This window comes from Apiospora hydei (genome assembly GCF_038363865.1).
Source record: "Apiospora hydei strain CBS 114990 chromosome Unknown utg000007l_segment0_segment0, whole genome shotgun sequence".
Classification (NCBI taxonomy): Eukaryota; Fungi; Ascomycota; class Sordariomycetes; order Amphisphaeriales; family Apiosporaceae; genus Apiospora; species Apiospora hydei.
Window position 1 is genome coordinate 2,580,702 of NW_027117366.1, and position 13,990 is coordinate 2,594,691.

At 52.2% G+C, this 13,990-nt stretch overlaps 5 protein-coding genes across 5 annotated transcripts; 3 read left to right on the forward strand and 2 right to left on the reverse strand.

Moving 5' to 3' along the window:
- Positions 1-453: 453 nt before the first annotated feature.
- On the reverse strand, positions 454-1,777 carry PG997_009888 (uncharacterized protein; the record flags this gene model as incomplete). Its single annotated transcript, XM_066814203.1, has 3 exons — positions 454-1,500; positions 1,557-1,687; positions 1,762-1,777. The coding sequence occupies 3 exons, from the start codon at positions 1,775-1,777 to the stop codon at positions 454-456; spliced, it is 1,194 nt and encodes a 397-aa protein (XP_066666165.1).
- Positions 1,778-2,399: 622 nt separating this feature from the next.
- PG997_009889 (uncharacterized protein) lies at positions 2,400-4,003 on the forward strand (the record flags this gene model as incomplete). The annotated part of the gene is made up of 5 exons (XM_066814204.1): positions 2,400-2,538; positions 2,608-2,662; positions 2,723-2,750; positions 2,990-3,171; positions 3,262-4,003. The coding sequence occupies 5 exons, from the start codon at positions 2,400-2,402 to the stop codon at positions 4,001-4,003; spliced, it is 1,146 nt and encodes a 381-aa protein (XP_066666166.1).
- Positions 4,004-4,991: 988 nt separating this feature from the next.
- Positions 4,992-5,383, reverse strand: PG997_009890 (uncharacterized protein; the record flags this gene model as incomplete). Its single annotated transcript, XM_066814205.1, has 2 exons — positions 4,992-5,297; positions 5,375-5,383. The coding sequence occupies 2 exons, from the start codon at positions 5,381-5,383 to the stop codon at positions 4,992-4,994; spliced, it is 315 nt and encodes a 104-aa protein (XP_066666167.1).
- A 463-nt stretch (positions 5,384-5,846) lies between these two features.
- PG997_009891 (uncharacterized protein) lies at positions 5,847-6,083 on the forward strand (the record flags this gene model as incomplete). The annotated part of the gene is made up of 1 exon (XM_066814206.1): positions 5,847-6,083. The coding sequence occupies one exon, from the start codon at positions 5,847-5,849 to the stop codon at positions 6,081-6,083; it is 237 nt and encodes a 78-aa protein (XP_066666168.1).
- A 4,948-nt stretch (positions 6,084-11,031) lies between these two features.
- PG997_009892 (uncharacterized protein) lies at positions 11,032-13,227 on the forward strand (the record flags this gene model as incomplete). The annotated part of the gene is made up of 1 exon (XM_066814207.1): positions 11,032-13,227. The coding sequence occupies one exon, from the start codon at positions 11,032-11,034 to the stop codon at positions 13,225-13,227; it is 2,196 nt and encodes a 731-aa protein (XP_066666169.1).
- Positions 13,228-13,990: the final 763 nt, after the last annotated feature.

Here is a 13,990-nt window from a genome sequence, read left to right on the forward strand (position 1 = left end):
GGGGGTTATGATTCTGCTTGGACACATATCTGAGTCGTGGTACTGAAACGGCCCCAACTGGAGAGAATAAATAAGTATGTACTGTGGTATCAGTGTGTGTGTGTATGTATATTTGAGGTATTGTGCAATAGTGGTATTAGATACCATCATGTCATTTTCAATGCAAAAGCCACCTGAACGCCGAGCCGGCCAGCCTCGCGAGGCCGTTTTCTACGTAATCGACCAACCAAAACCCTTGTAACGCGCTTATGCTTCGCTTCCCCCTAACGCCCAATTTTTCATTGCCTTATTGTCTGGCTTGCTTTCTCTCTGCGTGGGTAAGTCTCGTCCGTGTCCCTTAAAAATGGAAAATGATATCGTCATACTGCCATCGGAACCTTGTGCGGTCCCCTCTCAACCGCCCTTCTTTCTTCTCCCGCCGCTCGCGCGGGGTGCCGGCAAATGGACACCCTCCTAAGGTTCCAGGTGCGACCACTCGGGAATGGCCTTGATCTGCTGCCACATATATCGCTCCAGCTTGTTCGCACTCTTGGCGTAGGGTGTGGTCTCGTTGTTGTACTTGCGGCAGTTGTCAAAAACGAGCCTGGCATCCTTAATGAAGGCCTCGGGCGTCTCGTACTGGTCAGCCTCAAGCTTGGCCTCCATGGTGGATAGGTCCATGGGCTCCTTGATGACATCGTAATAGTCTGCAACGTCGTCCTTATTTACAGGCATCAAGAAGGGCCAAGCAGACTGGTGGTTCTGCAAGTCGTTCAACAGGTGCAGGAGCTGGTTGTAGTTGGGGCCGTGGCGAGGTTGCCGGGCTAGCTCGTCCATGTCTGGCGACCAACCCGACTCGCGAATCGCACTGATAGAGAGGGGATCTATCGACGTGACGCCGCTCTTCCACTCCTTGGGCGGCTGGTGTATGACGTGCGATTTGGAGAATGCGCGGATCTTGGCGTGCACGCATTCCTTCTGCTTGAGCAACATTCGGCCCATCTCCAGATAACGTACTCGAGGGAGCATGGAGCATTGCATGATCGTACCGCCTTCGTAATCCTTGATGTATCCCATCCAAACGGATTTCGGGAGTGTGATCTCTTTCGTAAAGCCCTGTTTCTTAAAGTACCCGATAGCGTAGTTGTCAGCATATGTGAGGAAATGCATGACATCGCTCGTGGCCTTGACGTAATCCTTCAAGTGCGACATGAGATGTGCGCCGTAGCCCTTCACCTGCTGGTCACTACTAATGGCACAGAAGACGATTTCGGCGAACTGGCGACCCTTGAACGGCCGATATGTGATTCCGCCGACCACTTCGAGCGGCTTTTTGACGATAGCTATGGACAAGTGTGTTCGATCGTATACAAGTCGCGCGATATAGTCTTTGGGCATCTTGGGAAGCTGTTTCTGAAAGATGCATTTGAGGCCGGTCAAGATGATGAGAGACTCGCGCTTGTTATCGTTGTTGACGACTCGGAACTCTATGTCACCTTCGCGTTCCTCGATGACCGCAGGCTTCGGGGGCTACATGTTAGCAAGACCGTTATTTCGACGGAAAGGGTGGTATTCACCTTCTCAGGGAACGGGATGGGCTTCATGGCCGGCTCTTTGGCCTTGTCCGGTTCGGAAGGCTCATCGCTGAGCTTCGTCTTCTTGTTGGCCGTTGGCGACGAAGGCTCGTCGCTGGCCTTGCGCTTGCCATCTGGAGTACAAACATTCGGTTAGTCGATCGCAAGGACGGTTGGATCGCGCCATGCTGAGGGGAAATCGGCTTACTCTCGTCCTTGACCATCATGAAGGCATCTGGGATCCGGGGTTAGTTACTTGGATGCGCTTCGTGCGTTGCGACACGACTTCAGGGAGAGCATGCAGATACGTAAGCGGGACCGAGTGAAACGTGTGGAGGTAAATCCGCTAAGGCTGATGATAAGCGCGGGACAGAGACGCGGAAAGAATTGGAACCAAGCCTTCAGGATGGCCAATGATTGGAGGATGAGACCATCAGTCTTCAATGGGAAAGTACGGACTACGGCCAATCAATCTTCCACATCGATACGTACCTCACAATCGGTGGGGCCGTGCTCAAGTGCTACTGCGCGCATCCCCAATCCGAACTTCCGCAGGCGCGATTGTGATGATCCATCCAGGTACCCATGGGCAAGTACCTACCCTTGCAGCCAGCATGCATCGATTCAATTGAATTGAGGACAGCTCAAGCTTCTGGCAATTCGATGATCACCAGAAACTTGTGTCACGTCCAACAACTTCCACATCCGCCATCTCCCCCGGATTCTTGAAAAGCAGCCTTCAGTGTTCTTGTTGCATACATCCGTCTAGTCTGCAAGCACAGAATCTCTCCTTCAATCGGCCTTTTCGCGCCCCTCGTTCCTGCGGCGATTCGTCTGTCCACATTCATGGATTCTCAACTTCGCGAGATCTGGGCCACCGCACCTGGCACTCCATTTCAGCCTACGGTCGGAAAAGACACCCAATTCACCGTCGCCTTCACCCTCCTGCTGCTCGGTGTTGCCCTATTTGGGGGCTTTGCACTCAGTATGTCCAACTTCTCACCTTCTGGTGCTGCTTGTGTCGCCCTGCAATTGCTAACATACGCGAATCTAGACCGATCGTTCATCAACATCCCACTTCTCGGTGTCCCAGCTTCGTTGGCATTAGCGTACGTCGTCCCTACTCTATGCATCTGGTACTCCCCCACGGCCGTCTAACGCTTTTTTAGGGTCGGAACAGTCTACATGTTTTGCGCGGTGGGAGTTTACGTCTAAGGCTTAAAGAAGAAACCTATAAGAAGAGGCATCGCGAAGTCGAGAACGTCGTGGGCCTGTATCATAGAGGATTTAAGGCGCACAAAACTGCTTGAACACACAACACTGATTCGTGATCCTCGGCTGGAAAAGCTCCTGAGACCCCTTGGCTGGACCCTGTCGATTCCGCCCTTACCATCGTTCGCACAATGGCGTCCTCCGTACGATCGGGTTCCCCGCAGCCGCCATTATTCAAGGCCATCGCCAGCTCGACAAGGCAGATCTACCAGTTGCTAAAGTGCATCAGCTTCACAGCAAAAGTCCACGTCCAGATCACACAGGATGGCATCCGGTTTGCCGCGGACCATTCTCGAGTCATGCAAGGTAGGATCCCTATAGGCGGATGTCTCTTGAAAGTCCAGGAGTAGTCACCTAACTTTTTTCTACTTTTCTTGTAGGCGTAGCGTTCTTAGACAAGGAGTTGTTTACTACTTACACCCTGAACTTGGCGGAGAACGAAGACGGAGCGCTCCCCCCAATTCCAGATCAACCTAGCCGCGTTCTTGGAGGCACTGCAAATCTTTGGGGCATCAGATGTGGCGGCCAAGCAAGCCAAAGCAGATGCAGAGCCTTATAGAAGCAACTTACGGAACTACCGCCCTGATGCCTTTAGCCACCAAACACTTGGGGTACCGGGAACATGTTGCCTCCTCTACGAAGAGGATGGCTCACCTCTCAGCATCATACTTGAAGAGACGGGCGTGAAGACCCGTTGTAACATGGTCACTTATACACCCGAGCAACCAGATGATATACCGTTCGACCGTGATGATCTGGCTTTCAAGATCATCATGCACTCTAAGTGGCTTCTGGACAGTCTGTCGGAATTAGCACCCATGTCGCCCACGCGGATCACTATAAGTGCTTCACCGAACGCACCTTACTTGGCTCTGTCCAGTGGTGGAGCATTGGGTAGTGCAAGTGTCGACTTTACCAGTGGCCGTGACCTCCTCGACACCTTCACGATTGACACGAAGTGGACGCAAAGCTTCAAGTTCGACTTGGTCAAATCTGCCACTGAAGCAATGCGCGTTGCTAGCAAGGTCAGCTTCCGTGGAGATGGGCAAGGTGTGTTGAGCCTGCAGTTTATGGTGGAAGTTGAGGGTGGCACTACCAGCTTTCTTGATTTCCGATTTGTACCCTACATTGCCCAGGACGACGACGAGATAGACACTGATGAGGAGGAAGAGGTCTAGTTGAGGCATGATGGCGACTTGCAAGCTCGGCAGTGCCTGACTCAATGATTAATATTCCGACTCTGCCTAGCTGAAGCTGTATTCCTTAGGCGTCACTCAGCGATCCATTTGATTGGCTGGTTCTTCACAAACCCGAAAAATGCAGCAAATTGGCTGCTAATTTGACCACTATGTTGAAAGAACAACAACCCGCTCGACCATTTGTAATAAGATTAGACAAGGACTCTAGTTATTTTATCTTCTGATGTGACTCGCCAAGTGGCCATTGGCGGGATTTGGCGATATTCTGCCCATGCCTCACTGCGTTGACCGTTAAGGTCACGGCAACATTAAGTCATGAACTCTTCATTTCTGCGCTATCAAGGCCACTGAGATCACAGTATTACCATGGACGAAAAACCACAGCCCCCTCGTCATCGACCGCCTTGTGTTTATCCTTATTGCTTCGCTTCGGGGTGTGGCCTTGGCTTATGTGCCCTTTTTCTAGTATCGCTAGGAAATGCTGAAAGGCTAGGCCGACGCGAACGACACGCCATATTCAAGGCACACACTAGCTACGAGTTGCCCTCTTCTACCCCAGCTAACCCGTGGCCGCTGTAATTTTTCAATGTCTGATGTCTAGGGATGATCGATATCTTCCCGTTGTGAGCCATTTAGAATTATGTAAGTCTCAATGCTTTGGGCAGAAAAAGCAATTGTGAGATCTGTCAGCTGATAAGCCGACAGTGCATCGATTAGCACTATATATCAAGATGGCCGATGATTTGAAGCATCCAGTCTGCCGGCTCGTCACCCAGCATCTGTTTGCATCGCGGTGGTTGCGTGGCATCACTAGGTAGCGACTTGCATACAGCTGAACCCTGAGACCTTTTAGCCAGCCTGGCTAGCTCAACAGACCAGACGGCGGGGCAGTAGCAGCTGAAGGGACCATGCCGTTTTGAGATCACATCATTACGCGAGGCTGCTTCCTTCGGTAGCTTGTAGGAGACTAGTCCATCAACGACTTGTTTGCTCTGGCTTCAGATTGGCTGGCGAGGGCGACGACAATGGCGGCTTGCTCCGCCACAAACTTGGTGAAGCCCGAAGCACCAGTACCGACAGTGTGGGTGTCTGCCACTAGGAAGCCCTTATGGGTCGAACGTAGGTGTCTTTCGATGGAGCTGGGACATATAGGGCCGTTCGAGCGGTGTCCGTCCACCGGGATGCCCTCCTTTCGGGCGTTGGCGCCGAAAATAAGGTGTTCGACTTCACGTTCCTCATCTGGCCAGTACTTTTTGTCCTCGTTCAAAGTAGTCTAGACCTAACTCTTGTCCCCGAACGATGGTGAGGGGTTGGAGGAGCTCACTACAATCATACTGACTAGAGGCAAACACCGACCATTACGGGCGTTCAAAGTCGTTGGCCGTCTTCTGCTGATGGAGGTTCAGCTGGGGTTGGGTAGCGGCTAGTGAGGCTCTATTGTCTGAGACTTGGGCTTCTCGGGTGGCGATCATCTGGCAGATCCCACTTACTCGTTGACTCCCTTGCCTCGAACTCAAAACAAAGAGTGCTGAGACTCTTTATATCGGCCGACAATGGCGTTTATTTTTCTGTCATTGGATACATCTCTTGTTCTATTGTTTTATACACGTCAATGAAACAAACAGTCTTCTCAAAACCTGAACGGCTATATATGATAACGACTTTCTCTCCTTAATATTTAACCTCACTCCTTGCTTTAATCAAGAGCATTACAGCATAACCATCCAAGACACCACCTACTTTTAACAACTAATCCATTCGCTCTCGGTCCTCACCCGGAGTTTACCTACCAGCTACTACTACCCACCTACTACGCATCATCATGTCCGGAACCTCAACGGTGCAACACGGGGCCAACCCTGCCAGGTTCGGAGCTTTCCTTTACAATTGCTGGTGCGCCCTGTGCTCGAGCAGTCTCCCGAGCGATTCGGAAAACAACCACAGCCCAGCGCCGATGCCTGAGAAGAAGTACGTCCATGTGCCGCAGAACGCGGCGTCCGGCTTCCTCCGCACTTCTACTTCTCGCCAGATGCGCAAGGACAACGAGATCCTGGCGTGAAAGAAGAGTGAGACCATCTGATGGGAGCTCTTCCTATCACCCTGCAATATCTATCGGAACCGATTCTCATGCACGCCCTGCCGGTCGACAACGACATCTTCCCTTGTACATATACACACACCTTGTGATGAAAAGCCCCTTCTTAGCCTTGTGAACCACTTCCCTCTGTGGGACGGGCTTTGTATCACATACATAACTTTACATTGCGACATATCCTGTTTCTAGATGGATAGCCTTTCAGGATGGTGTAAGGCAACACTCGGAGTTTACGGTCTAATCCCAAATTGATGGGCAGTCCTTCTGAGACTGATGAAAGGCTACCGGATATACAGAGGAGTTCCGGAAAGTCGTTATGATAGGGTTCCAGCTGCGATCTAGACCATTGCCAGGATCAAACCATGTGGAATCCTGTTGCCCGATTTGGATTCATTTATAAAGAGGAATATGACATCTTGCCTCTGGGGCTTAGGTGTTTGGAGTAAATGCATAATATTTTCGGCGCCCATGGAGTCAATGGGAACCCAAAGTGCTTTTTTTCTGTTGAGGGATTGTGTGGATTCAGTATCACACACGCACATGCGTACATACACTATTTGCACCCCGGTATATGGTTCGGAGTTGGATAACTTGTTGTGTTCGTGCTTGGCTACCCTGAGCTTGCCGCAAGCAAAGTCATTGGAAACATGTATCGCCACCACTGCGAACATACTGTCTACAATGTGTCGATATATATTAATATAAACTCGGCATGCCTCAACTTTGTGGAAGGAAATCAAGTTATAGTGATGTGATTGCGTGCCTTGTTGGCCATTCGAAAGCGAAAGCGAATAGGTGACACAGTCTTGATATACGGTTGCCAGTATCGATACACAGGATGATACTATACTGTAATTGACTTGGCTCCTCACTCAGGGTCTCGGCTGCCTGGAAGGATGTCTCGACAAAGCTTTCCTTGATGTGACGCGTATACGGAAAGTTCGGACAGCGCCGCTATTGTCACTTTTTGCGACGACAGCCATAACCAAGCAGACAGTTCAACGATTAATATTCTGGGGATATTTGAAATCTGTGCCTTTTCAGTAGAAGACTGTCCTTGTTTTGAATCAAACTGCTGCACCCTGTGCCTGAGCTGAGCTGAGCTGTCCGCTCGCCTCGGATCAACGCCGTTGAGCTGAAAACTATATGCAAAGAACGAGGCTTTCGTACCGTGTCCGGAAGCAAGCCATATCTCCTAAAGAGCCCGATAGGAAAGACACGCTCAGCCCAGGCAAGTTGTGTGACCATGATGGATGACCACACACTGCTTGCTCGAAAGAAGAGCCCCCAACGAGGCGCCCGCCCCTGATCAAGTTTGGCATCAGCCTGGATCCGGTGCAGGAACGCAGGAACTGCGGCGGCCCATAAGGTCGACCTACCTAACCGCCAGCGCCATCACCAAGGCCCACAAACCACCACAAGAAAGTGGCTCTCCTTTACCCCCAACTGAAACATCAGGCAAAGGCGCCAGGCGGGTTGCTGACAGAATGCATCTGATGAGTAATGCCGAATGTCATCTTTGCTCCCCACGCGCCGATTTGAGGGAGAAAATGCTTAGCCTCGACCCCCAACCATGAAGTGGATTGCGTCACCATCGGAGGACTACGACGCAAGCATGGTCTCGACAGGAATGGAGAAGAGTTATTAGCTCAGCTCGGAATCCTTTCGATCGCGGCCTTGGCTACAAAAAGAAAAGTGCCCCCTTCTCTCCACTAGACCCCAAAGAGTCCCCATCCCCGCGTGTTTGCGTGGCTTTCGTTCCTGTGCTGCAAGCAATACAGGATCGATCAGCCGGCTAGGGCTGCGGCCCGTTATGTGTAAGCGGAGGAGGGACCTTTTGCCCTTCTGATACGGCCAATACGGGCGGTGTCCTATAGGCGTCTAGACTCGTCAGCAAACAGCACAGGCAACAATGGAGAATAGATTATGGCGTCTATCAACACTCCCCTCTACCACCTTCACTCACCCCTTTCCTAAAGAACCAGGAGAAGGATCCCGAGGCGGTGGATCAACAAAGAACTGTCCTAACGTAAAACGGATGGCCACCGCCTGGAATGGGCCGATTAGGGTAGTTCTCTCACGAAGACGCAGACACGGGGAGAGGTGGCTGCAAGTAAGGATGCATTTGTGCGTGTGTGCATGTGTGTCCAATTTTGGGGTCGCGATTACTGCGGCCCAGATGCAGCTTACATGTCTTGCCTGTCTTTCGCCCAGCAGCAGAGGAGACAAAGATTCCTCCTGTGCCTGGGAACCGCGCTTAGCGGCTACCAGCATCATCCCTGAGCTCGCGCGTAACGACTGGCTTGGTGCAAAGACCGGCTCTTCTTCCAAGGGCGATGGGTAATGGGCAAATGGCAACGACATGGCCATCTATTTTATTCGTATGTATGTCGGCGAGAACGATAGCTTGATGCAACGCTATCCTTGAGTTTAACGCTGCTGGCGTTCTAAATATGCCATCACGAGATCATGTTAATGTAGCCCAAAAGGAGAAAATCATCAGTGCCAAGATATGATATGATGTGTTTATCTCGTCCTCTCTCCAGGTACTTCAGTTTCCCAATTCGAGCAGTTTGTGCCGTGCCGTGCTGCCCGCGCAGAGAAGTCGGCATCTATGGCCCTAAAACAGGCTCAGCGGGGGCTTCGACAACAAGGAGAAGGCAAGCAAGTTTTGGGGCCGACTAGTGACGTCGGCCAAATCGTATTGGGCGAGATCAAAAGTCAGCATGATACCCAGGTGTTTTAGACGCCGAACTATAAAATAGTAATACTTGAGGTATTATCTATTTCAGATACGCGGGGGTGACATCGTGCTTCTGCAAACGGATAGTACATAGCCAGGCACCTGAGGCGTTCGGACAGGAGCGAGTCATGCTGTCGTCATTTACATCATCTTTTTTGCTTCTTCTGTTCTTGTTTTACATTGCAAAGTTGCTGGGTGTTGCTTGTAGCGTAGATGCGCAGGCTCAGTATAGTACCTAAGGCATGGCTTTTTGGGGGTTGCAAGGTATTTGATGCAAGGAAGGATAGCCGATACTGGGACGTGGTGGCTGAGAACGGTCAACGGCAGGAAAAGCATAAACAAAGCCCCAGAGCCCCAAAAGGCAAAAGCCAGGAACGCAAGGGACCAGGAACCTGCCGACTGAATGTCAGCCGCCGAATCTGGGGGCATGTTGACCCGGTAGTATGGATCCCTGCGCTGCGCACGTAGACCCAAAGGTCCTCAGGTCGTCGGTGGAATTCATCACTGTCCTCGGTGTTAGTTCTGATGCCAGCCAAATTACCTAAACAGATAATACGTCCCGAGATTTCGTGTCACGATCATCGAAACACCTTCATTGGCCAAAGGGCTTGACCAAACAACCACTCGATTGATTCCCGACAATGGTGATAGAGGTATCCGTCTGCACTGGCCACCCCAATCAGGCATTGCCCGAGTTGCATGTTTCCATGACTCGCAGTCCTCCCCGTCATTGAGGCTTTGAAGTCTGAGTCTGGACTCTTGATCCCAAAGCCCCACCAGCACCTCGTCCACCAAAAGTTCCTTGCTGTAAGTACTTACTTACATGTAAGTAAGCTGGAAATAGAATGTGCCCCTCTAATGTTCCTCCTGCGCCCCTGCCCCATAATTGAATCGATTCGGGCCCGATGCGCTACGGCTTCCTTCCCTAGGCTCCATTATCCTAGGGCTGGAGACGACTCCATGTCGCTAGCTTTGGCCGCCGCCCTTCTGCATACCGGCAGGATGGCGTAGTCTGCAATATGCCTCATGCATTAGCCGTTTGACCAGGTCTTGGACTGAGCCGACGACATCAATACTGGAGATGCGAAGGAGCAGGACTTCCTCCACACCCGATCGAGCTGTTCGTCATTGACCGTGCTGTTCGTGGTGCGACCCGCGGCCACCGGCTCACAGCGACTCGGACTTGCAAACCATGACGCAGGAGACGACTTGGACACCCATCCCATCGCATCCCTGCCTCGATAAACTCATCCACTCATCAATATCTGCGACCGACCCGTATGGTGTCGCTGTCTGCATGTTGACAACCGGCAGGGCAAGCAAAGAGTGCAGATGATACATACACGAGCAAGGTAGGTACTAGGTAAGCTAGCTGGCTCTTTCCGCATGCGACTATCCGTTCTCTAGCTCCCGTATAGCCATTCCCATGGCCAATCCAGAGGCGGCAGCAATATTCTAGCCGTGCGCAGGTCCTGCATAGACCTGCACCACCCCGGGCTTGCTGATCAACACGATGCGAAGAGGTGACAGGACAGGCGCGACATGTCAGATTGACGAGTGCCTCTGCCTCTGCTTCTGTCTCGTCTTTTCGACACAAGATCCCAATACATCGATACACACATACAGTTCCCCATATCGCCCAGGGCCCAGGAGACGCCATGCGCAACGTAAGTAGGTACGACCTCCTCTCGGTACGTCAGGCGACCTGGCAGATCTCGCGGCCTGTCACTTTCGGCGCAGATGCTCCATATTGGGGGACGAAATAGTAATGGCCAATCGGTCCTCTACAAAAATAACTTGAGGAATCCTGGAGCATCCTGGTCACGCCCCCCCTGCTCCAACTTGGACTATTCTGCGTAACCCACCCAGTCGCACTTTCATCGCGCCACACCTCGTGTATGTTATCCAAGGATACTCTCAGCGACTTCGAGCACTTACAAAGAGACGCATTCCCATGCCCCCCGCCCCCTTGCCCCCAACATCGGCCATGTCGGATAGATATTATGAAGAGATGAGCCCTGTTCTCTCATCTCGGTCTCTGCCCACCTCTCATTCTATGCTCCCATATACCCCGTCTCCCGCTGGTTGATATAGGCCATGCAATCTCCCCGCCAGCCTTCTTGATTGCTTGCTGGCCTCCCTTGCATCCACTAACACCCACGCTTGAACATGTCCACGGCTCGGATTCGCAGGCTGCTCTCTCAACGGCAGCCTCAAAACACGGATGGAGTCGGCTACAGCGAGTACAACGACAAGAGCCCCGTCAAGCCTTCCCGGAAAGAGTCATGGTTTGCGTCGAGGCGCCCCCAAAGTAGGAAAAGGCCACCCACCCCAATCATCATCAGCAGGCCGCAGACTCTGCACGATGTCCGCGTCCCCTTACCGCCTCTGCCAACTGGGACCCCACAGTCACATTCCTCGACCAGCTCTGTCTGCAGCTGTGACCAGTATGGGGAGTTTGCTTCGCCCAGGGCTGCGGGTTTGAGACGATCGCCTCTTTGTTCCATATCATCCACCACTATCACTTCAACAACAAGGGACAAGGACGACTGGAGCGATCATTCTTTTCGACTGTCCAGCGCAACTAGCTACGGAAGCGAGGGGCCTTCGTTCTTGTCGCCATCCAAGGAGCCTGAAAGAGCTCAGAGGCTAGTGCCACACAAGACGATTGGCTCTGGTTCTTCATCGGGGTCTATGGCAGCTTTATCGTCCCAACCTCCGGAGCACAAAGAGATATCGCCAGTCCAAGAAGCCGACAACAAGGAGACGTCCTCTGATTTGTCAATCAGCATTCAACGCCTTGTGCAAGAAACCGACGAGGCTTTCAAAGCGGTCGGCAGCGCTCTCGCCGAATCCAAGACCATGTACAACTCGTTCAACGAAACGCCTAAACTTCCACCATTGCATCTTGAACAGGAAAGCCGTCCAACGACCCCGAAAACTCGAAAGCCCAGCCTCAAGAGACCTAGCTACTCCCCATACCCAAAGGTCGCAGCACCACCAATCCTGGAGCGCAAGTCGTCCGTGACAAAGCCGAAGAGGAATACCTCTAAGAGATCCAAACAGATGAAGCCGCAACGCAAGGCGGTCGCCGTGAAATATGTCCCGAAGCAATTGGGCACTCGGCATAAGATTTCAGAAAATGTATCAGGGCTTTTCAGTGGGAGACGGTTTAAGAAAATTGAACCAGACGAGATGCTTACCCCGACGCAAATCGAACAATACAAATTACAGAGACTGTCGAAGCTGAAAACCGAGACTTTCGAGGATGCCACCCTACCCGTTGAGAGCGAGTCAACTGATACCCCCGTTGAGCCCTTCCATATGGATGACCTGCCATCCAGGATAGGCTCGTCGGGATTCAAGCTGACCACGGATACGCCGGTCGACGATAAGCCGGACCCCAACCCCTTTGGTGAACCGGCCAAGCGAGATTTCTCGATCCAGCGCAGAGATGACGAATTATTTCTAGGGGGGATGCCGGATCGGCGTACTCCATCAAATACCAGTGATGAGAAGTCGTCCAAGCATGCCAGCTTCCCTGCGCCTCCACCGAAAAGCCAACTCCGGGGAGTGCCACGAAAGCAATTGCCAGCACTTCCGGCAATCCCTGAACTAACTGTTAGTTCTGATGTCGGTGACGAGCTCTTCATCGGCACTAGCCTCAGTGCACGCGATAGCGAGTATGACAAGGACTATGTATTTCTCCGATCGTCGCCTTGCACCATAACCATGCCACTCTTCAAGCATGGGCCCATTCGCTTGTCGAAATCCGACCTCATTCCGGACCCTAAACTGGGAGTAGAGGAGGGGTTGGACTGGACGGCATTCCAAATGGCCATCCTGGGCGGCGCGGGAGATTGGTTTAGCGACAGTGAAGATACAATACGTCAGAGGGAGGCAGAAGAACTCAATGAGCTGATGGATTGGTGGGACGAGTGGCATTTTGAAAATGCCGGTGGACTCGTCACGCAAGAGGAGGAAGTGTCCAGCCCCACCAGCACCGAGTCCGTTGATGACTACAGTGAATTCTCGTACAGTGACATCGAGAGGGACAACCCCTACAGCCCACATCACCGGTGGCAGCGCACGATGCAGAAGGCGGCCGACGAGGGCCGCTCCCTGGAGCTGAGCATGCCGCCGCGGGCCGCCAGCCACGGGTTCTGGGACGAGAACGAGAAGCTCTACAACGGCGGGGGCATCCAGCGGTGGACGACGGAGGGCGGCAAGCCGGCGCGGGGAGAGCCTGCTCAGCATGCCGCAGAGCCCGATGCTCGACTTCACCCTCGTCACGAGCGACAACGGCGACGTGGACTTTGTGCCCATGGGCTACAACCTGGGACACGACCTCGGAGACTTCCTTAAGTGGGAAGCCGAGCATGTCTACTCGGATGACAGTCTCTGGGACGGTGGAGTTATATGATAGAGAAAGCCCTCTCGGGATCGGATGTATCTTGCTGTTGTTGCAAAGATGACGACGACCTTGTTTCTTCTCATCATTACCGTCTTTTCCTTCGATTGGACTTGGTCAGCAGAGCTCATCAGGTCCTCATTTATGACTCAGTATGTCGCTGCACTCTTGAATGAGTCGAGACATGCATGCGGTATTCAAAAAGCGTGGCGCTTGGTATTTACATTTCTGGGGCTTAGCGTGTCTTTTTATTTATTTCGGGCATCACATTATATAGGGGAACGAACCCAAGGGGCTACATTGATGGCAACTACAAGCGATGGTGCGAATGATCCCATTTCGAAACTTTCAAGTTCAGATCAAATGCTCAATACGAAAAATAAAAACTATAACAAAACATACCACGATACCTAGCTCCTTCCGTTCATGACCAACTATGCTCTATCTGTCTTGCGGGTATGTTAAAAGAGGCAACCAACCGACCAGCAGCGTTGAGTTGGTGGAGTGTAACAAGACCATGTCAGAACAAGTCAAAGTAAAAGAATCCTGTGATGCCCGACAAAGTTCCACCCACACCTCGACTAAAGACGGAACTTGGGGGTCGGGGTTTCTGGGAAGACTTGAAACCCGAGTACTATCGGAAACTGTTTTTCTTGGGGGTGCGAATGGCTGGCTGCGCCTGGTCGTTGCAACCACCAATCAGGTGTGGCCTTGCAG